This window comes from Nylanderia fulva, unplaced genomic scaffold (assembly GCF_048542155.1).
Source record: "Nylanderia fulva isolate GAGA-0341 unplaced genomic scaffold, ASM4854215v1 Scaffold95, whole genome shotgun sequence".
In the NCBI taxonomy this organism is placed as follows: Eukaryota; Metazoa; Arthropoda; class Insecta; order Hymenoptera; family Formicidae; genus Nylanderia; species Nylanderia fulva.
Window position 1 is genome coordinate 396,074 of NW_028191079.1, and position 24,101 is coordinate 420,174.

Here is a 24,101-nt window from a genome sequence, read left to right on the forward strand (position 1 = left end):
TGCAATGCAACATATAATGTGAATGACCAAATTAACGAGCAAAAATGGGTGTCAGAAATTAAATGACATAAATTTTATTCAGTCTATCTCTTTAATCAAGTGTAATTAATCTTAACGTTTTGACTACACAGAGCCTTCCTCAGTATAAAACAAAAATTGTGTTTAATAAATTGGCAAAGTTCATTCCGGTACTGAAGGACCGTTTGCACAGCGGAATGCATAACAACGTTGTATACAGGATTTCGTGTAATAATTGCGATGCGACTTACGTGGGACAAACGCGTATATTATTAAAGACGCGCATCGATGAACACCGCAATCACATAGCTAGGAATACCGGTCAACATTCGGTGATCACGGACCACAGGCTATTAAATCACGAGTTCACTTGGGATGAGGTGGAAATTTTGGATGAGCCGCGTGTTCGCGGTAAACGCTTGGTGTCCGAGATGATTTTTATAAAACGTCAATGGAACGGACTTCTTAATTTACTGAGACACGGAGACGCTACACCATGCGTTTTTAATATAGTTGATAATCTGCCGAAATTATAATTATTTCTAGTTTCAATGTATTTTATAATATAACAATTTTGCTTTAATTTATTTACATTATGTTGTTTATCTTACTTTGTTGATTTGACATTCTATATTTCTCTAAAATTATAAGTAAGACGTATATGATAATATAATGACCTGTTTTTTTTCAAAAGAATCCGTCGCGCAAGGTTTACAGCGATTATGACTCCCGTTTGCGACATGTTTGCAAAACTTTGTTTATATTTATTATGTTTACGTATTTCTTATTGTACTTCGGCACAAGAATAGGTTGCTGTTTTGCTCATTGTCTTGATTACCATTGCCGCAGAATGCGAGTGCTTATTTCTATTAGTATTGTTTCATTGAACAAAATACCGGAATAAAATACCGATATTTCTGACAGTGTTTGTACCTGCGACAATTTGCTTGCTGATACTGTTTTATCTAAGTATGTATAAATTTTGTCACGCTTTGTGTATTATAATAACATTAATTTACAAATTTCTTATTGTATTAATTTCTTAGATGCTGAAGATGATACGAACATAGAATCAAAACGTACGAATAAACGATTCAATTTATCATTATCATTATATGTTATGCGTATTAATAACCATGCCTGGCTCTTAATTAGCCCTGTATACCGCACTTCTTATTAATTATCGGAGCCTCTCACTATTCTTGGTTTAAAAATTGTTTTATTTGAAGAGAGACAGAAGCTGGCGCTACTGATTTTTTTATAGAGCGCGTTTCAGTTACTTGAAGATCATTTATGCTTTTTTTAAAAATAAAACTACTAGAATTTTTTTATTTAAATTTTATATTCTATAATATCTTATATAAATTTTTTATTATTTTATCCATAAAAGTATCCTTTTTTATAAAAAAAGATATGTAAAGTCGATTATCGCATGTATTGTTGCCGCTTTTCTGCGTTGCTGATTGGTTGTCTCGATTCGCATTATGTGTTATATTCATATCAAACAGCTGTCATTGCAAAGGTTAATAGTAATATATATTATTTTGACAGTTGTTCAAAATAATATATATTAAAACAAAGCACATAAAATTAATGGCGCGCGCGAAGCGCGCGCTTGTGTTTAGTTGAAATAAAATCGTCGAAAAATGTGAATATAAATAAATAACCTTTATGTGCACTCATTATCAGTGAGCTTCAAATAACTTTGAAAATAATTGCAAAAGAAGTCAGTAGCATCAACTTCTTTCTCTCTTCAAATTAAATAACTTTTTACTCGGTTTAATTGATGAAATTTCACTTGAAAAGGACCACAACCAAATGGTCGAAACGTCGTGAAATAATCAAATAAAATTGCTAGTTACGTCGTAGTCAAGTCGTTTAAGCTAAATAACTTTTATTTGAAACATTTTGTTGTACAATCAAAATTGAAAAAGTTTTTGAAGATAATCGTTTGTACATTTTGTATAATAAAACATTTATTATTTGAAATCTTCATATATGTATAATAAAATATAGTTATAAAATAAAATTAAATTATATTGAAGTATAAGTATAAAATAAGTAAGTAAGGTATTTAAAGCAAAAAGGTTTTCAATAAGTTAGTACCAACATTGTGATATACGAATTAGATACAAATATTATACTAATTTTTGCAAGTTATATTTTTTAATCTATTAAATTGTCATTTTTACAGGCTATTGACAATAAGTTCCGAAGCTCTCCAAATTCCTACGGTTCAAAGGGTGCTCTCCATATTCGATAATTATCAATTAGATACTCATACAAATGAATATATTAATCCAACACAAAGACAAGAAGAAAGTTTCCTTCTTGACACTTTTTTGAGTACAAACGTAATGTCCACTGCTATGCGTTTTCTCGCAGATAAAGGGTTTATAAGGCGAGATTATTATGAGTATAAAGATGCTTTAAGAAGACTTTGGTTCAATCTATTCTCACGTGGACAAGGTAAAATTGGTAGCACTGGGTTTGAACACGTCTTTATGGCAGAAACAAAACGAATAGATTCGGATACACAGGTACTTGGATTACATAATTGGATCTATTTTAATGCAGAAGAAATAAAGCAGCATACTAATTACTTAGGTTACATTAAAAAAACCGATTTAGGAAACGTAAGTAATTTTAGAATAAATTTTTCAATAAATATTTATACAATTTACCAATAATTTCAATATAAGAAAATCATATAAACGTAAACGTATTTTTTTTTGTAGAAGGGATCTATTATTAAAATGCATGTAAAATTCAATAATCACGATAAACCGGTCACGACCATATTCGTCGGAACTTCGCCTGAATTGGAAATGTCACTTTACACCGTTTGCTTTTATGCAAGGCCAGATGGAAATTGCCCTCTATCTCTGGGAGGCACCAAGTTTAATATAATAACACACAAATTTAGATATAGAGGAAAAGATTTAATTGGAACAGCATATCCAGAAATTTAAGATTTGAATTTTTGTGAATGTAAACATATCTAATTCATATATATATATATATATATATATATATGTATATTATTTTAATTGTATTTAAACATATTTTTTTTCAAAATAATTATTTAAATCGAAATAAAAAAGACAAAAAAATTCGATTTAATTATAAACGCTTTACCAATATTCTTTATATATTTCTTCTTTATATACATATCTTTGTATTTTATTACTCACAAAATTTTAATAAACGCATAATTTTATTTTAATTATTATATGTACATATCTTTTTTAAATGTATATAATATACATGTAAATTAAATTTTAATAATTTATTTAAATTTAATAATATATACTGAAACCGGTTGCGCGAAATTCCCATCAAAAATGGGAATCTTGAAATACGGAGGAAATTTCTCCTTCAGAACGCCGATTTCTCTTCGGAACAATCTCTCTGTCCGATCCGCCAAATTCACAACTGAGTTGGGCGCCAGGTGCGGCAGCCGCACCGTCTCTCAATCACGCTAATTACCGGAAACGCAAAATTTTACTTTATCGGAAGTATCGTCAAAATTTGCTACCGAAAACATCATTTACGGGAGAGAGATCGCGACGATAAATTTTTCCGCTCGGCTAGCCCTGGGGAAGGTACAGGTTCGGGTGCGTGGCGGCGAGAAATCACCAGAGGTGTGTAGTTTTTCATAACATATTTGAATAACATGATGAAGAGAAAAAAACGTATATAATATGTGCGGTGAAAAGAACAAAAGATTACGTAGTTTTCTGGTAAAAGAGGACTCGGTGGTTCGCCGTGACGAGCCACATACAATGTATAAAGGTCGCGGTAGAATAAGTAGATGCCAAAAAGAAGAAAACAAACAAAATATATTAAGAGTTTAACAAAGCTCTGTAGTATAAATATAAATTTAAAGTGTAAGACAGGCAATAAGAGCCAAATCGCGGATGATAGTGCGTTATCCCAACGAAACTAAATTTTTTCGTTAGAATTAAATACCTGTGCACAAGGTACCAAATTTTACTTGGTCACGGCCAAGATTTAAAATTGGAATAATCTCTACAAGAGATTTAATTCCATACATCCCCTAACATTATTATATATATAGCAGAGAAAAGTATAGAACCGAAAGGATCTGAATAGCTCAGTTGGAAGAGCATTCGTCCGGCAAGCGAAAGGTCTCGGGTTCGATTCCCGATTCAGCGACTTTCGGATCTATATTTTTCTCTCGCATTTATTTCCTTAGAGGGGAACAGGGGATGTATGGAATTAAATCTCTTGTAGAGATTATTCCAATTTTAAATCTTGGCCGTGACCAAGTAAAATTTGGTGCTTTGTGCACAGGTATTTAATTCTAACGGAAAAAATTTTAGTTTTGTTGGGATAACGCACTGTCATCCGCGATTTGGTTCTTATTGCCTGTCTTACACTTTAAATTTATACTTAAATTAACATTTTATTAAAGTAAACTCTAATTGAATTAATTGGAGAATGTAATTTTGTTAATATTTTCAGAAGGCTTAGTTTGCGAACCTTAAATTAAAATTTTATTAAAGTAAACTCTACTTGAATTAATTGCAGAATGTGAGTTTTGTTAATATTTTCACAAGGCTTAGTTTGCGAAAAACCCTTTATTTTCAATCGCTTATAATTCAAAAATTATTAATGCTTCTATATTTTTGCTGAGGAAAAATTGTCTCTAAATAACAAGATTTACTTGTATATTTTCGGTGTGACACCTTATGTCAGACATCCTGTATGCAATATATCAATCACTATTCCCAAGAAACAAAGACAACCATGAATTGTTTAAGAACATTATCTCGCACCAGTCACGTTGCGTGACATTATATTATTGATATACTACAGATAGAGACGACGGCTAACACTCTTCTCTTACGCTTATATAAAATTTAAAAAAAAATAAAAAACTATTGTATTTTTACTTTTTTATTTTTCCAGCACAGCAACTCTTATTTATTTTATTTATTTACATTTTTATAGAAGACAAAAGGTTATTGCATCCAAACTAATATAAACATTATCAACTTAAAAAGTTATATAAGTTCCGTATCATGCACTGCTAATTATAAGTGTGGAAGTTGGCGACACTTAGCTGTTAAGTAGCTCTCTTAAATATAAAAATATTTTAAATAATAACAGTTTCTAATAATTAAAATCTTTTTGCAACTATAGTTTATAATATTGACATTTATTTTTGCAATCATAATTCCTTACAGATTCCCTTTAGAAAAGGATGTCCTTTCTAAATACTATTTTTAGATGCGGATTAGTCCGGCTAAACCGTTAGCCCTATCAAAAAAATTATTGCGACAATTGTTTTTGGATAATATTAAAATTTAGCCACTTTGACCCCCGGTATCTCCAAAACTAGCTTTATGCTCAATTTTTAATTTTTCAGGAATTAATGTCCCATCATATAGCATTGTTTGGCATACAATTCGATTTGAATTTTGAGGTCCGCAAAACAGGCTAAAAAACAGCTGTTTTCAGAGTCACTCTTTCCAGAGAAATCTTATTCTGTACACTCATCGACTATTAAACAGATTTCATAAATTTTTGGCTTTTTGTACTTATTCGTGTGAGACGTCCATTATTTCGAAATGGAGGAATACACCATGTTAAAATAGGATACGCTTTATTACCAATGATAAATTCGTCATCAGAAAAGAATATAGGAAAATTTCTTTTAATATCTCTGTATATGTCTGAGTTACGGAAAATTCGATAGTCCCCTATTGAAACTAGATAACCAGTAGAACAATCAATCAAATGTAAATCTGTATCACAGATTGCCTGCAGAACCACAGCATATTATAATTTTCTGGATTTGTAATGAATAGCAATTTCCTACAAAGAAAAGTATTTATTAGATGCAGTATAGTTTCTTTATTAAAATAGGATTTGAAGTAATTGAGAGAGAGAGAGAGAGAGAGAGATAGAGAGAGAGAAAGAGAGAGAGTTAGCGGCGCGAAGGATATTATTATTAACGCGTTTTATTTTTATTTTTGTATGTAAAATTTCGCCTTGACGAGGAAACGGCCAAAAACACCACGCATGAAGCACGTAGCCGACCTAAAAATCAGCACAACAACAAAGGCCGTGGGGCAAGAGGACGGTAGGAGCGCGCCCACAAGCCGAAAGGACCCTGAGGAGCCGCGGATAACCTCTGCTCCCCCGCGTCCTCCCCGCTAGAACCCCATCGGCCGACTTATAATAAGGAGGCCCGTCGTTCAAGGCTGCAAAAGCCTCGAAATAAAGCGCCTCCCCAGCGGGATTAATATTACTGAATTTTGATATTTGAGAATCGCCAGACAGAATTTAAAAAAGGTAAAATTCTTCTCTCGACCGTACTGGCAAATATTATTTATTCAATCACAACGTTTCGACCCTTCTTTGAGTCCTTATCAAGTGATCTAGATATACATAGACAGATTAATACAATAAAAAAACAAAATTACTTCACTAACAATATTACAAAATGATAAAAAGAAAAAGAAGCGAAACATATTTGTAAAAATAAAAATAAAATTATAATTTTAAGATGTCAAGGACGAACATAGTGTCGGTTTGACAACACGTCAAGACTCTTAGACGAGTTATTGGAGACTAAACGACCTTTATTATTTTGTCGTAGATATTACTTAGATTGTCGGTATCCTTTTGTAAATTAATAGCGTTATTATTTCCCTTAATAAAAAACATTTCAGCAATTTCTCTTTTTCTTACGTGCTTTTCACTATGCAAAATAACAGGCGAAGTCCAGTCAAAATCGTGATCGAATTCAATTTTATGTTTACTGATAACTGATAAATTACTCAAATGCATTTTGATGTTGCTGAAACGTTTCTTTACACGTGTACAAAGATGTCTTTTTGTTTGTCCAATGTATGACACGTTGCAATCCTTACAATTAATTTTGTAAACTACTTCAGTTTTTTTATCTGTAAGCAGTCTATCCTTGCCGAGTGTAATTAAATGATTCGGTTTTTTAGGAACATTATGAACAACATTAAATCCGATATTTTTAAAAATTCGATCAATATCGCCTAAGTTATTAACATAAGGTAGTGAAATGAAAGGAGACTTATCAACTATATTTCGCTCATTACTCGATTCATTTATGTTTCTGTGTTTTAAAAAATTATTCCTTTTTTTAATCCAACAATCGATTACATGTTTAGAAAAGCAGTTATTAAATAAAATCTGTTTTACGATGTTAATATTCTCGTCGTGAAACTGGTCATTAGATAAAAGAATCGCATGATCTACAAGATTAAAAATTGTGTTCATTTTATATTTAAAAGGGTGGTTGGAAAAGAAATTTATATATCTGTTCGAACACATTTCCTTCCTGTACCAATTTGTTACAAGCTTTCCATTTGACCGAGAGATCGTTGTATTCAAAAAATTAAGACATCCGTTTGATTCCGTCTCATATGTAAAGGTTAAGAAAAAGAGAAATCGTTGAAATGTTTTTTATTAAGGGAAATAATAACGCTATTAATTTACAAAAGGATACCGACAATCTAAGTAATATCTACGACAAAATAATAAAGGTTGTTTAGTCTCCAATAACTCGTCTAAGAGTCTTGTCGTGTTGTCAAACCGACACTATGTTCGTTCTTGACATCTTAAAATTATAATTTTATTTTTATTTTTACAAATATGTTTCGCTTCTTTTTCTTTTTATCATTTTGTAATATTGTTAGTGAAGTAATTTTGTTTTTTTATTGTATTAATCTGTCTATGTATATCTAGATCACTTGATAAGGACTCAAAGAAGGGTCGAAACGTTGTGATTAAATAAATAATATTTGTCAGTACGGTCGAGAGAAGAATTTTACCTTTTTTAAATTTTGTCTGGCGATTCTCAAATATCTACGTTCTTATTTTTTACGCTCCTGGACCTGGATATGGAGCTCACACAAGTGGAAGGATTTTTTTGCATAATCTCGAGAAGGTTCGGTACTTATCATACAACACTTTTGAAAACTTGGATTAACAACATGAAAAAGATTATTGCTGTGAACCAACATCTAATTTTTCTGTTACGATGTAGAAGGCAAGATGTTCTTCCTTCTCATATTATTAATCTTAAAACGAACATACTATTTAAAAGCAGTAGTGCAAAACACGAAATGGAGAAGATTACTAATAAATATCGTTATAAATTATTAAAATTGGAAATAAAAGACGCGAATTTCAATTTAAAATACTTACGCCGCAACACTAAAGCGATAGTTGAGAAACTCTTTACATGTCTGCCACATAATCTTGTTCATGAGTTTCTTAAGTTAAATGAAAGGAGACTTTTCAAATTTAAACTCTCTCATAAAAATAAGTCTATCAGTAAATTTGACAAATTGTGCACTAAATAAAACGCATTTTCTAACTTGTTCAAAAACATTGACAATTCTAAGTGGTTGGTGAACATTAGTGGTAAAACTATTCCGGATAAGGTATCTGATTTTTTAAGCTTGGGTGACAAATTTGGTTTGCCGATAGATCACGCAAATGGTAAAGATCGAATGAATATCGTCCTGGAGAACATAAAGAATTTAGAGATTAATCACAAGAACATTCCGAGTGACGTACTGGAAACCACCAGAATTTCAGTAGCTGATTCTCTCAAAAAGTTTTTATGTGAAAATAAACACATTTCTTCTTCTGACAGCCACATCTTACAAGGTTTTTCACTCTGTAAAAAATTTCTACGGGATAATGAAGATATTTTTGTCACCAAAGCTAATAAGGGTCAGATCACCGTAGTAATGAGTAAAAATGATTATTTGGAGAAAATGGAATCGTTATTGAATGACGAATCCACTTACAAAAAACTAAAGAAAAATCCGATCAAACAATTAACTACAAAGACCAACGCCTTAATAAAATTCTGGCGAGATAACGATTTGATTGACGATTCCACATATAAGTCTTTAAATATCACTAATGGTAATTTACCACGTTGTTATGGTCTGCTAAAGGTTCACAAAAAAGAATTTCCTCTACGCATCATTGTATCTTCATTAGGTAGTCCAGTATATAATGTTGCTAAATATATTTATAATATTTTACATAGTTCTATTTTGTTACCGAAATCTTACGTTAAGGACGGCTGGACATTTTCCGCAAATTTAAAAGATACAATCATTGACGACAATAATACTTTGATTTCTTTAGATGTGACCGCCCTATACACTAATATTCCAAAAGAATTGGTTTTACGCGCTATTGAGAAACAATGGAGTGACATTTCTCAAGACACGAATTTCAGTCGTGCTCAGTTTTTATATGCCGTCAAATTTATTTTAGATTTTACTAGTTTTAGCTTTAATAAACAATATTATGAACAAATCTTTGGCAGTCCCATGGGATCTCCTCTCTCACCCATCTTGGCAGACATGGTGATGGATGATCTTGAAACACATTGTTTAAGTCAACTTGATTTCGTCAACGTAGACGCTGGAACCCCGAGGACAAAAAGAGGATCTTCCGATGAGGCTACCCTCTCGTCAAAGTATCACTAGTAACACGTTCGCATTTTGTTAAATTCCGAGTCTCGACCGTTCTGGCGCGATCGCGTAATTTAGTGTATTTATTTAACGCATGGGCTAAACCCGTTACTGGAAATAATTTCGAGTTTGTGATTTTGCGAGAGCAATCGTGGTCAAGCGGCGAGGAGTATCGAGAATCTTTACGCGTTGTAGTTATCTTTGCGAGTTACATCTCTCTGGGATTTATTGTCGTCGCCTCGTTTCACTTTTTGTCACGCTTATTTTCGTGTTTGTATAATTGCGTTTTTGCAAGAATGTCGAGCAATGCATGTGTGAGTGAATAGAATAAATCGCGTAAAAATTGTAATTGTCCGTAATTCGGTTGTTCCATATAATCGAGAGAGAGAAGAGGTCAGGGGAAACCGCGTGCGAGAGCGCGAAAGCGACAAGGACAGAGAGTGTGCACGCGCGAGAGTGAGCAAGACGGCGATAGCTGTGAACTACTGGTCGCCGGCGTATTCGCGTTAACTATCGAATTATATTATTTTGCGGCAATACTTTTGCTCTCTGATTATCACTTGTAAGAATCTTTTGAATCTAATTTCTGACTTTCTCGATTGCCGAACCATTGGTTCTGCTCTTCTCTTGTGTGTAATATATTATAGAGTTGTCGCGTATCGAAAGTATATAAAATCTGCGTTATTTTTCGAGTTGTGATTGTCGCGGTATCTCGCGTACTGTTATATTTTGTCGGCTTTGCCGAAATCTTAGCGACGTCCGTTTGCTTTGTGTAACAATTATTGTTTATCCTGCGAATGTTAGCCTGAATCAATTTCCTTTTTTGTATTATCTTTTTTTTATTACTATTATTTTGTAAACCGATTATACGCTACTTTCTAATTTTTCTGTATAAATCCGTGTATATGCTACTTTCTAAATTTTTCGACTACGTGAATTAGACCTTTAAAAAAAGGTAAAAAAGACGCCTAGTTAACGGCATACCAGTAAGAAAAAATTATCCATTGCAAACCCATGTAGAATCCTATGAAAAATTAATCATTGCAAACCCATGTAGAATTATATGAAAAATTAATCATTGCGAATCCATATAGAATTCTATGCAGAATAAACCATTGCAAACCCATGTAGAATTGTATGAAAAATTATCCATTGCAAATCCATATAGAATCTTACTACAAAAATAATGATATAAAAAAAATTGCGCCAAGTTAAAGTAGAAATTTGTACCAGTGAAAAATTGCAAACATATATAGAGTCGTATAATAAACTAGTAAATTAATATAATAGTAAATTAATATAAAATTTAAAAAAATAAAATTTTAGTTAAAAAACTGGGCGCGCTGCTAAGTTTCAAAATTACAATGCACCTTAAAGTTACATAACTTAATTTAATTACAAAATATATTTTAACTGTTAAATAATATCCTAATAATATTAAAATTAAATTATTTGTTACTTTAAAATTTATTGCAGTTAAAATATATTTTATTATACCATACATAGATACCATTCTGCTAAATATTAGATTGCATTTATTTTATTTTAGACAAAGTAAAAATTATTTTTCTTTACGGAGAATGTATGTATACCCAAAGAAACATTTCAAATCTATTGAAAAATACAAATTAAAAAAAATTAAAAGAACTTAGAAACAGTAATAGAATTTAGAAGAAAACTTAAAAAAAAAAACCAATAGAACACACACAAAAAATAAGCATATTAGGCCATCCACCTCTTCATTGCCTCGAACTCCACGATAACCCGGTACCCACATCAGGGTAACCCTGTTGTGTTCCCCGAGATGATTTAGTGCTTGTATACAGTTCCATACCAGGGAGGATTCCGTGGTGGGCTTCGCAAGAGCGCCAAGGGCAGCCTGGCTGTCGGTGTAAATAGTTATACCCCTGTTGCCAGTTTCTGTTATGGTTATAGATTTGACGCATTCCAGGATAGCCAAGATCTCAGTCTGAAAAACCGTGGCCATTCCACCCATAGAGATGCTCAACTTAAAGTTATTCTTCGGGGCATATATGCTCGCATCAAAGCGACCATTGTTTCCCGATCCGTCTGTATACCACACATCATGGCCCAGACGGCTAAGAATGAGATTATTTTCCCATTCAGCCCTATCCGGTATAGAGATCTTAAAAGTTCTCTTTGGATAGTGTCTCCTGGTGATTTTGTCTTGTTTCAAAGAAAAGGGAGGTTTGAAGAGAAAGTCCAGCCCTGTATGACCAGGGCCGGCGCACTTCCATTCTTTTTGGCAATAGAGCTTGTAGGCCGTAAGTTTGGCTGCACAGATGATCCTTTGACCGAGTGAAGGAATACAGAAGGCCACCTCCAGCGCCTCCGTTGGTGTGATTCTCATGGCCCCCACTGCCGACCTCAGGTAACTACCCTGTAGGCATTTCAGCAGGTTCCTTGCCCCCCCCCCCGTGGACCACCACCTTGTCGTGGTGGGGGGGGCTCACCCCTCGCAAGGGTATAGCCTTGCGAGGGGTGCTAAGAGTGGTTCGTACCTCCAGTGGAGGTACATCTGGCCTGGTGGGGCCACAGGGCTTCGGCCCGCCACCCTTGGAAGGCCACCAAGTCAAAAAACCAACAAAACAACATCATGGGAGGACGAAAAAAGAAAAAGACTGTTACCGGCCCAGGTAGGTCGGATATGTCAGGGCCCGGCGGGGAGGGGGGTATTATCCCGGCCCCCACCCCGTCGTCATCGTACGACGGGCATGGATTGGGAGGAAGGGATCCGACGACCCCGATGGAAGCGGGGCCACGGACCCCGATGCTCGAGGTTTTGGCACTACTGCCGGATCTCGACCCGGAAAGGATCACCCCGCTGTTGGAGATGGCTGAGGTCGAGGCCCCGGCAACGGGACCTTTCGGCCGTTCACTGCTGGAGATTGGCGGAGTAGGGAAGGACACGGAGTCCTTTCTGGAGAGCCTCCGTCAATGTGGGGAAGAAGGGAGATTGGAGCAGATGATGGGCCATGCGGAGTGCTACGCCAAGACCATGGAGAGGCGGATACAGGGTCTCGCGCGGGCAGTGGTGTGCCTTGCGATGCGGGAGCATGATCGGCGCAGGAGAGAGGCAGAGGAGGCTGAGGAGGAGGGGTCTCCCCCGGATCCTGGAAAAGAGGTCAGGGACCGGGGGACTCAGACGTCCCCTGACCCCGGAGGGAGGTTCCGGGATCAGGGGACACAGGTGGAGATCGCCGAGGCGATGGAGGTCGACCCTCCGTTGCCGGGGGCGGTGGAGGTCAGGTTGGGGAAAATATTCTCCGGACTGGCAGCCACCGCGGACCGGCTGAGGGCGATCGAGATGCGCCTCGGCGAGATCAAAGGAGGGAGGAGGGTCCAGGAGACCCTCGAGAGGGGAAGGGAGGGGAAGACCACCACCACCGCCACCGGTGAGTGGGTGAAGGTGATTAAAGGGGGAAAAAGGAGGGGGAAAGGAGAAGGAGGAGGCGCCACCACCAGCGGTGGGGAAGGGAAAGCCACCGGTGGTGGGGAAAAGAGAAGGAGGAATGGGGTTGGCGACGGCGGCGCGACCGTCGCCAACGCCATGGGCGCAGCGAGGTGTTACCGGTGTCTTTTTCCAGGACATACCTGGCGCCGGTGCACCTTGCGGGTGGACAGGGGTAGCCGCTACTACCGCTGCGGCTCCTCTGCCCACAGGGCGGCGGACTGCCGATCCGGCCCGAAGTGTCCACTCTGTGTGGACTTCCTCCGGCCGGCTCGGCAGCTCCATAGGCTTGGGGAGCGGGGGTGCCTTATGGCACCCCTTGCGGGGCCTAGGGGTGGGGGCCCTCCTTCCCCTTCCCCGTCGTCGGGGGCCGCAGCCAAGGCTGCGACCGCACGCAACGACGGGGATCGGGGGAGGGGGACCCAAAAAACCCCGGCATCGTCAGATGCCGGGTGAGGGTGTCGGGGGGGACATGGGTGCGCCTAGGCGTACCCTCTCCCCCCCCACGCTCTCCAAGAGGGTGGGGCCCCCCTGGCTTCGGGCGAACTCTGACCCCTAGAGGAAGGAGAGAGGCCGCAGTCGGGGGGACCTAGAGAGGGGGGGCCACGTATCCCGTGCGGGCGGACTTGTCCTTCCGTATGGGTGCCTGGCCCCCTCTCACGGACGAGACGTGACGCGTGGGGCCCTCTCACCGGGAGCCATAGGCACCGGTGGGAGGGCAACACCGTCCACGGAAGGGGGTTCCTCTCCTTCTGAGAGGAGCCTCCTGATGAGGGCCCCTTCAGTGGACCGCCGAACTGGACCACCCTCTTGGGGGTCCGGGGGTTGCGACACTGGGGGGGCGAGGGGCGATGGCTCGAGCGGGAGTTCTCGAGCCATGGCTCCGCCCCTCAAACTCTTTGAGAGGGCGCGGCGTGGGGTTGATGTCGCCCTGCGCCGCAACCGCGAAGATATAACCCGTACAATGACGGGGGGAGGGTGTCGCCTTCCGCGGCATCCTCCCAAGGAGAGATATGGCGGGGGGGCGGCCAGTCGGTATGGGTATCCCAGCATCCTAGTCGTCCTCTATTAACGCCCGTGAAGGACATCCTCTGGGGTTTTAGTGCGGTAGGTCCTGTCCCGGCTCTCCGGCTCGCCGATCCCGACTCTCCGGCCCGCTACGGCGGACCGGCCAGGCGGATGTGCGGGCCGGCCAGACGGGGCAGGGAGTCCCGCATAACCCCCGCCTCTACCCGGAGGCGGACGGTACCATGAGGTTTCCCCAGAGACAAAAAAAAAAAAAGGTTCCTTGCCCCCATCTTTTCAAGCCTCGGCTACCAGACCACCGCAGCGTACATCAATCTAGACAACAGGATAGCTTTGTATATTCAGAGGGCAACTTTAGGCCTAATGCCCCAAGTTGCTCCCGTAGCCCTCCTGCATACCCAAAATAAAATGTAAAATTTTTTCTCTTAGTCTCAAGATGGTAACTCCAGTTCAATTTCGGGTCAAGGTAGACTCCCAAATATTAATGGAGGTGGCATATTTTAGTATTCCAGAGCTTTAATGGGTCAATGTGCTCTGGTTTATACTTCCTGGTAAAGAAAATAGCTTCGGTCTTGTTTGGATTAGCCGTAAGCCTTTTGGCCGCGCACCAATCTTGTACCCTTTTAAGTGCTTTGTCCATAAGCTCCTTGAGAATGGAAAGAAAACCACCCTTCTGTATAATGGCCACGTCGTCCGCGTAGCCAAACACCCGAATACTGGTTTTCCTTAAATTGACTAAGAGTTCATCCACCACTAGGCACCACAAGAGTGGAGACAGGACTCCCCCTGCGGGCAGTCCTTTAAGGTTAAATTTCCTTGATTGACGGTAAAAATTCTTCCCGTTAGTATGCTAAGGGTCCAGTCGATAATAGCAACTGGAATGTCATGATCGACCATGGCTTTCTCAATCACTGTATAAGAGGTGCTATCAAAAGCTCCTTGTCTAGAAAGACTCCCAGGGCGTAGCCTTTGGCCGTAAGTTGTGTTTCAATGCTGCCCACAAGGTGATGTAGGGCTGTGTCCGTGGATCTTTCCTCCCTGTAGGCGTATTGACATGAAGACAGGGGTTTATGAGCAAGGGGCCCTGTTTTAAAATCTCAACCAGTTTTTCTAATATCTTCAATATGAATAAAGTGAGGCTGATGAGTCTGAAGTCTTTTACTAGAATATGATTGTTTCTCCCCGGTTTGGGAATAAAGCAGACTTTAATGTCGCTCCACCGCCGATGGAATGTGTCTTATTGCTATGCTTGCCCTGAGAATTTTGGTGAGAGGGCTTATTAGGAGGTCTAGCCCTTTTTGCAGGAGAATGGGATAGATGCCGTCCGGCCCCGGTGCCTTATAGAGGTCAAAGGAGCGAACCGCCTATTTTACACCCTCTGAGTACACCACTCTTGCCGCTAGTGCCTATTCCTTAGGTACATAACCTACCTTAGGTGTGGGCATAAGGGACAAAGGGTGTTTTGCCGTAAAAGGTTGAAAACCTGGAAAATGAGTCTCCATAAGGAGAGTGAGAGATTTAGTGAGACTTTCCGTGTAATGCCCGTCAGGGTGCTTGAGACAGCCCATTGGCGAGCAGCTATCGGAATTCAGAATTTTATTGAGCCTAGACGCTTCAGGAAGGCTCTCAATGCTTTCGCAAAAACTCCTCCAGCAGCGTCTTTTGGCTGAAGTGATGGCCCTGCTGTATTCCCGCTAGGCGATCCTAAAATTTGCCCAACAGGCCGCAGAGCTAGATTTCCTGGCCTTGTTGAAAAGTTTCCTGATCCTTGACCTAAGCTTCGAAAGCTCTTTGTTCCACCATGGAACTCTTGAGAAGGACTGGCTCTTCCTTAACGGACAGTTAGCTTCATAGGCATCTGTAATGGCGCCCTTCATAAAAAATGTTGCTGTATCCAGATCACCTTTGTTATTAAATTTATTTAGAACTGATCTAAGGTTTGCCGATAAGGCGGCCTTCAAGCCTTCCCAATTGGTTCTCCTCGGATGTCTCGTTCATTTATGTACCGGTAAGTGACGGAGAGATAGGCAAATCTGTGGTCGGATCCTGAAGGTTCATTTGAGACTATCCAGTTCGTCACCAAACCAGCCACTCTCTCCATACACAGCGTGATGTCTATTACCTTCTGTCTTCTGGAGTCCTGGTAAATTCTGTACCTCTGTTGAGAATCATGAGGTTGGTGCTCATAATGAATCGTGTAGGCCCTCTCCCCTGGAGTTGACGCCCAAACTCCCTCACCCAACGCGTGGTGAGAGTTAGCATTGCAACCAAGTAGAAGTTCGAGCCCACGTTTCTCCGCATATGCAATCAGGTTCTTAACTTCGTCCTGAAATGGTAGGTCCTCGGAATCGTAGGGCATATAAGCTGAGCCCACTAGAACGTCCAAGGATACCTCCATCGAGAAATCAAGTCTTATCTGAACTACCGTCAGGTCCTCGCAGCTAAGCTGTGGCATAAAAGTTACATTTAGACCCTTGACGGCAATATAAGTTCTGGTTTTGCAGTTTTGAGTGAGTGTAGCAAATTTTACCACAACTACTCAAACCTTTGATAGCATCTTTCAGGAGCCAAGGCTCCTGAATTAGTGCGATATCTGTTTGCATCGCAGCCATGCTCCTGGCTAAGATCGCCGAGGCACACTTGCTATGATGCAAGTTAATCTGAGTTACAGGAACTTCAGGCCCCATCATAGAGTAGATAGGGTTTAATTTAACGTCTCTGCAACAGCAGGTCCTTCTCTGTGTTCCTTCCCGAGCAGCTTGACAGTCGCCCGAGTGGAGCCACAGAACGGCCTGAAATTACATGCCTTGAGTGTCTCCAGCGATTGCGCAGTCACCAAGCAGGCAAAGTGGGAGCTCGAAGCATCTCTACTTTCAATCCCGCCTGAGACCATCCAATTCTCAGGGGCAAAGCCGACATTCTGTCTGTCAAGAAGTTCAATCGCCTCCTTAATAGAGAGGTCCGGTTCCTCCACGTGTACCACCACCTGATGGCGCTTTGGCAACTCATCGACTGGCAGCACACGGAGGGAAACGTTTCCTAGCTTCAGATCGGCGGAGAGGCCTTTCAGCCAGTTCGCCGACTCATCATTGGCCCATGCAAAAATGAGCGCCCCATCCCTGATCCAGGAGCCGGTAAAAGTGGAGCTTTGGTGCCTTTCTGGAGCGCTATGATGCAACTTCTGATCAGCTTCCTGATCTCCGCCACCTCCCCGTCACCCAGCTTTTTGTCAGGGAAGCCGTCTCCAACGACGGCCAACCTGACAATTTCCTTTGTGGCCCGAGTAAAAGACCCCTTGATCCTTGATCCGGGGCCTCTTGTCTGGGTTTATCTGAGGGGCTAGGAGTATACGAAAGCACCGGTCTGGGCCGTTTGCCCGCCCTGGTTTGCTCCGATCCTCCTGCCCCCTTGGAATTTGAATTTGAAGCAGCCCCAGAAGGAGTTGCCTCAGTCCCAGAAATCAGCCCCTCCTCCTGAAGCTGCTTCTGTTTTTATAGCGTCGTCTGGCGGCGCCGCTATAGCGACGACGGGTTTTCGGGTGGGTCCCAGAGGAATCCTCCCCCGCAATAGAAACTTCTTCCGGTCGTTCGTTTCCTAAGGAAGCCACGCCCTGAAGGACTTTTTGCATTGTGTTATTGTTTTCATTTGTGTCCATTTGGTTCTCACGAGTGTCGCGGAAGAGCGGTCTTACCTGGTCAGAGCCGCGTTTGCCAGGGCTTGGCTGCCCACTCCCGGATTTTGCCCGGTATCCAGAAGGCACCGTTTGAAACGCAGCATCCCCTGCGCCATGCAGCTCTCGGAACGGTCGCTAACACCTTAGCTTGGGGGGTCCCTCTTCGTCGGTCGCACCCGGAGTCACCCCTGAGGGTGAATCCGGACGCGATCTTAAACCCCTCCACCACGCCAAGGTGGAGACCCATTCGGGGGACACATCTTTCATAAGTATATAAATAATTATTATTGGTAAAGTTCGCTTCCTTATTTTACATCAATAATTATCTACTTATAAAAAAAGAAATAGTAGGATGATAGTGTAGTAAGAAAGTAGTTATTATTATAAAAGAAATAGTTTAATAAAATAGTAACGTAACTAGAAAGTAGTTGCAAATATCAATATATAAATATGCACACACACATTTAACATTTAAGAAACAGATAGATAAAAGAATCTACATTTTGCAATATATACTTATTTACTAAATACATGTCATATGCAATACCATATAATATATGTGTAATATACTATATTTTTTCATAATAATATAATAATCTATTTTCTTGTTACGCAATCATCCTGCGTTACAAGAAAATAGATATTATTATATGAAAAATTTAGTATATTATTAAAAAAAGACACGTACCTGTTATGTGTGTACATGTCAAGAGATCAATGTGTATACATACATACATATCTATTATTTTATATATTATAATATAACCCCATCAATGTGTATGTATACGAATATCAAACGAAGATAGAATGATACTTTTAGCACTGTAAGCGCATTTTGGACCGTAGCTCTAACCAACATAACTTTACACTGTCAATAGTATTAACACATTGTACGTAATAATTACGAAATGCTACTATAGCACATCCTTGTATCAAAAGTTGGAACTGTACAAGAATCGCGCATGCGCATTGGTGACTTGCGTGAACGATGACGACGTGAACGTTTCTTAAATGAAAATTTTCACTTTGAGACTTTGCATTAAAATATTTCCGTTTACAAAGCACATAGAGCAGAAATAAAGACACTTTTATTATATAATTCGAGCCCAATCTATCGATTAAGTCTAGGATAAACTTGATTGCTTCAGCCGTTATTGAGTATTCGAAATTTATAATAAACTCAAGTCTCCACTTCGCGTAAAGATACACGGTGTGCCTCGCTTTTTTTATTTGGCTATGCCGCGAACTGGGCGCGAGACACTACCGTGTCTCTTGATCCTATTTCGGTATATTCTTTTTGTAATCTAACAATTATCCGATTTGAGCTTCTTGGATACTAATGTTTTACGACATGGCGGTAGACTGACCACTAATTGATTTAGGAAGTCCACTTATTCGGGTCGTTAGATAAACTTATCAAATCATCCAATAAGATACAAACTTACAAGGGAAGTTCGGCAAGTGTAAAATTCAAAAAAATCTGAAACTTTGTATAAGTTTAGAGTAGATGAACCTAATCACGAAACAATTTTTTTTAGCTGCTAATATTCGGTTTTAGGGGTGCAGCATCCCCTTAAATAAAATCGGTGTTTACGTTTTTAAGCGAATATCGCCGAAATAATAAGAAATATAAAAAAATGTTTCCAGCAAAAGTTTTATGGTTTCGAAAGCTCTTTATAATGGCATGATCATATTTTGCAAAAATGTTTAATTTTTCAAAATACCCCCACCACGTATCTTTTTTTTTCATATTTAAATTTTTCTTGCAACTAAAATTAAAGTTTATTTCACGCCAAATTCATCCATATATAATAAAGTTGCGATCCGTAAACATGTTTTTGAGAAATAAACTGAAAACATCCTTACAGGGTATGCTGTCAATTTTATCGGCCCGCTAATTTTGGCTACGACTTCTCTTTCTCCCTTTCTCTCTGTAATTTTTCGCAATACAAGATAACGATGAAACAGATGTTTGTAATAAATCTAATCACGTAACTGATTTTTGTATATTACACATTTTATAAATAATATAGTAGTCAAAATATATCGTAAGAGAAAAATCAAAGTTATCGATAAAGTAATTTCTGATTTAGACCTTTGGTAAAAAAAATTAAAGATTATCGTCTAGAATGAAATAAACACGGATGCACTAACGTATATGTAATATTTCCTGTTATGTACGTCATTATATTTATGAGAACGTTATCAACTTTGAATAGTTGAAAGGTTGAAGGATTATCGAGATTGATGTGATGCAATAAAAGAGAAGGTTATGGGAAGGCTATCTTTAATGTTCGTTTTCCTTATACAATTAGTATAAAAGCCATCCGCTTCTGCATTTCATTCATGTTATTTAATATATTGTACGTGTGATACTTTCTGTGGGAAAGTTTCATATAACATTTATTCAAGCATTTATGTCAAAATGTTGGCCATAAATACGGCGAACGTTATAAATTTGTTAATTACAACGTTTCACATTGCAAATCTCGCTGTCACTCCTGTTAATCATCGTGAAGTAGAACTCCACGATGCAATTTCAAATTTAATAAGGGATTCTCTAAAAGACGATATTACAATTGAATATGATTGGGGACTTGATTTTGATGATCCATCGGAACCTCAAGCTGTACAGTTTGTAGATTCGTATGATCCTCATGCTGAAGAAGATAACTATGAAGATGAAGTTTGTATTGTAGATGACGAAGGTGGAAGTGTAGATTTAAATTATAAAAGAAAAGCGGTTGAATATTGGAACAGTGGAAAAAAAAGACGTTTATCCGTTTCTGTTGTACAGAATCGTTTTAGAAAGGTAAATTCTCATTAAAAAATAAGTACAATACTAACTAAATATAGATAAACGTGTATGAATATCATAGTGGATAATAAACAGAAGTCAGGAACAACGTTTCATGTCGCATGTTCATCTGCATTCGATTAATTTTCTTGTGTTTGATATAATCTTTTAAATATTGGATCTTTTTTCTCTTTTAGGTAAAACATGTTTCGCAATTGTACAGATGGCAGGAGTATATAATGCGTGGAGGGACAAACAGAGACAAATTGATATTCATTGCCGAATATGTATTAATAAAATTTCAAGAAACTATTGATAGAGGATCTATTATTCATGACATCGATTTGCGAAGGTGGGCGCTAGAAGCAAAGGAGCAAGTGAATTTTGCTACATTTAAAGCAGGACATTGGTGGATATGGAATTTTAAAAAAGCTCATCGCATTACATCACGTAAAATAACGAAATTTAAAACGCAATCTAATTTACAAGCTGATGCACTGATACATCAAAATGCAGAAGAATTTGTGACAAATGTAAAACCACATATTGCTATAACTGGTGAAGGATCAACTTATAATGCAGATGAAAGCGGTTTTAATCTAGAAATACATTCTGGAAGAACATTAATTAATATGGGAGTAAAGACAGTCGAAGCTACTGTTCAATCTTTATCTTCTATAAGTCATAGTTATACTATTATGCCAATTATATCTGCGGACGGGTATCTTCTTTCGCCTCTATATATAGTCTTAAAAGAAACTACTGGGTCGTTTGAACCACGAGTAGAAGAAACTCTTTTTCGACCTGCTAATGTTTACATTGCGGCTTCAAAATCCGGAAAGCTCACAACCCAACACTTTAAAAATTGGTTTTTAGAGGTATATCTTCCGAATACTAAAGAGAAAAGTTTGCTGTTGCTAGATTCATGGACAGGCCATTGCCCGGAACAATTAATAGAACTTGTACCAAAAGACAAACAAGTAAATATTTTAACAATACCAAAAAAAACAACTGCTTTTATACAACCTTTAGATGTTTTTGGCTTTAGAATCTGGAAAAATTTTATTCGAAGCTTCTCTGATAATGTTATTTTAAATAATTACGATATAAATTTACATTTACGCAATAACATTATAAAATTACAGTCTTTGGCACACAATCAACTTTCTTCTCCAAGATTTCGAAATTTATTTAAATATAGTTGGTATAAAAGTGGCTATTTATCAACACGGCCTGAAAAGTTTGAAAATCCAATCAATTACTGTTATTTTAAAGAAGAAAAACATATACCGAAATGCAGCATTTGTGATAAAATGGCTTTTATACGTTGTGCATGGTGCAAAAATTACTTCTGTTTTGAACACTTCTTTGAACAATACCATTATTGTAACAATTATATAGAATAAGAGAAGTCGTAGCCAAAATTAGCGGGCCGATAAAATTGACAGCATACCCTGTAAGGATGTTTTCAGTTTATTTCTCAAAAACACGTTTACGGATCGCAACTTTATTATATATGGTTGAATTTGGCGTGAAATAAACTTTAATTTTAGTTGCAAGAAAAATTTAAATATGAAAAAAAAAGATACGTGGTGGGGGTATTTTGAAAAATTAAACATTTTTGCAAAATATGATCATGTCATTATAAAGAGCTTTCGAAACCATAAAACTTTTGCTGGAAACATTTTTTTATATTTCTCATTATTTCGGCGATATTCGCTTGAAAACGTAAACACCGATTTTATTTAAGGGGATGCTGCACCCCTAAAACCGAATATCAGCAGCTAAAAAAAATTGTTTTGTGATTAGGTTCATCTACTCTAAACTTATACAAAGTTTCAGATTTTTTTGAATTTTACACTTGCCGAACTTCCCTTGTTAGTGTGATCGCGGGCCTTATTGACAGAGCCATCTCATTTTCAGACCCTATTTTTTATAATGATAATATTGAATTCGTTAAAAAAATTTTAATCAATAATTGTTATCCCCCTTCAGTGGTTGAGAAACATAAATAAAAGGCGTAGACAACTTATTGCTAATAATAACCGCGGTTCATTAAATCGTAAAAAATTTGACGCTAGGTCATGCATTGTTCTATCATATATAAAAGGTCTGAGTGAGAATATTACACGTTCTATTACTAAGAACGGTTGTGATATACTTTATACCATCCCAAAAAAATTGGACACCCTTATTAAAAGAGGTAAAGATAAGATAGACACGAGTAAAAGAACTGAAGTAGTCTATAAAATAGAATGTAAAAGTTGTAATGCGATTTATATTGAACAAACAAAAAGACACTTAGGAACACGTATTAAAGAACATATTAGTAATATTAAAAAGGATATTCCGTTCCATTCGGTGGTCAGCCTCCATCGGACCTCTAATGACCATGACTTTCGTTGGAGTTCTCCCATTATTTTACATCAAGAAAAACATACAAAAAAAAGAGAGATTGCAGAGATGTTTCACATATAAAGACATTTAAACACTATTAATTTACAAAAAGATACGGAGAATTTCAGCAGAACTTATGATCGGGTTTTTAACGCTATTTAATATACTTTGTGCAACCGGCGCGCGGAAAGTCGCCCTTTCCGCACATAATGAGATTTTAGAAAGGGCTTCCTTTCCATGCACCGGTCACACAAATATCGTAGCCAACATGTGTGGCTTCGCCTCGTGCGCCAAACTTCCGTACTCTCGACCAATTTACGATACCCCGCACTTGTTAGCTACTATAATTCTTTTCACCTTGTCATTGTTTATTATTTTGTGCTGACTTTACAAATGGATTGCGTCCTCTTAAATTGTTAGTGATAAAGCGTTTGTCAAACAGTTAACATCCGTTATACACGCTTGTCATTTTTATATTGTTCGTTAAAACAATTTGTGGAAATTATTGCAGTTTTCAACTAAATTTTAGTCTTTATTACTGTTTTTACTAATCCGTATTTATATCTGACTTAGGTATTGCATTCATTTTTGGTGTTACTTTTATTTTTTAATTATATTTAAATGTTTTTATCTATTAAAAAATTTTTTGTTATTCGTAGATACTTGAAAAAGACTGCAATGACGGTCGAAATGTTGTATTAAACAATTGTAATAAATTGGCCAGTTTGGTCGACTTGCTCATAAGATATTTATTTTTATAAAATTATATATGAAATATGTCCATGTACATATATAATTAGTTTTAATTATATATAATTATAGTAATAATAATTATATACATATTATTAGATATAAAATTATATATTTTTCTGTAAGTGCATTTTCAATTTATTGAACTTTTCTAATATAATTACATATAATTTTAAGTAATTATACATATATACACGGAGAAAATTTTATATTAATTTATAATATAATTTTTAATTATATTTTACTATTTTTTGCATTATTGGTGGACCATCATGACTTTATAGAATAAATTAAAGTATAACATAGCAAAACGTTAAATCAACATTTACCTAATATATGTTATCATTTGCCATAGTAAAAATTTGTAGGTATAAAAAGTTATCTTTATTATGTATCATTTAAAGTATTATAACGTTAAATCTTTTTTTTACTATTTAATTATATGTATTTTTTCTTTCT

At 37.7% G+C, this 24,101-nt stretch overlaps 3 protein-coding genes and 1 pseudogene across 5 annotated transcripts in view; 3 read left to right on the top strand and 1 right to left on the bottom strand.

The window, feature by feature from the left end:
- LOC114931290 (endoribonuclease Arlr-like) overlaps positions 1–3,244 on the top strand; it is a 69,147-nt gene extending 65,903 nt beyond the window's left edge. For all 3 annotated transcript variants that reach the window (XM_085490057.1, XM_085490056.1, XM_085490058.1), the window contains 2 exons: positions 2,213–2,654; positions 2,757–3,244. In XM_085490057.1, coding sequence (XP_085346183.1) covers positions 2,213–2,654; positions 2,757–2,990 — 676 coding nt within the window. In that variant the 3' untranslated portion in view covers positions 2,991–3,244. The remainder of the gene's footprint in view (positions 1–2,212; positions 2,655–2,756) is intronic.
- Positions 3,245–8,543: 5,299 nt separating this feature from the next.
- LOC146719546 (uncharacterized) lies at positions 8,544–9,542 on the top strand. The gene has a single exon (XM_085490055.1). It carries the CDS (start codon positions 8,544–8,546, stop codon positions 9,540–9,542), a length of 999 nt encoding a protein of 332 aa, XP_085346181.1.
- Positions 9,543–16,729: 7,187 nt separating this feature from the next.
- On the bottom strand, positions 16,730–17,680 carry LOC114943458 (uncharacterized; annotated as a pseudogene).
- A 2,325-nt stretch (positions 17,681–20,005) lies between these two features.
- LOC146719547 (uncharacterized) lies at positions 20,006–23,636 on the top strand. Its single transcript, XM_085490045.1, has 2 exons — positions 20,006–20,510; positions 20,693–23,636. The coding sequence occupies exons 1-2, from the start codon at positions 20,124–20,126 to the stop codon at positions 21,899–21,901; spliced, it is 1,596 nt and encodes a 531-aa protein (XP_085346171.1). The 5' UTR covers positions 20,006–20,123; the 3' UTR covers positions 21,902–23,636.
- Positions 23,637–24,101: the final 465 nt, after the last annotated feature.

Bases quoted from the DNA above. Each gene is read 5' to 3' on its own strand.
- LOC146719546 (XM_085490055.1), top strand. From the start codon at position 8,544: ATGAATATCGTCCTGGAGAACATAAAGAATTTAGAGATTAATCACAAG.
- LOC146719547 (XM_085490045.1), top strand. From the start codon at position 20,124: ATGTTGGCCATAAATACGGCGAACGTTATAAATTTGTTAATTACAACG. The intron at 20,511-20,692 runs GTAAATTCTCAT...TTTCTCTTTTAG, and splicing joins TACAGAATCGTTTTAGAAAG to GTAAAACATGTTTCGCAATT.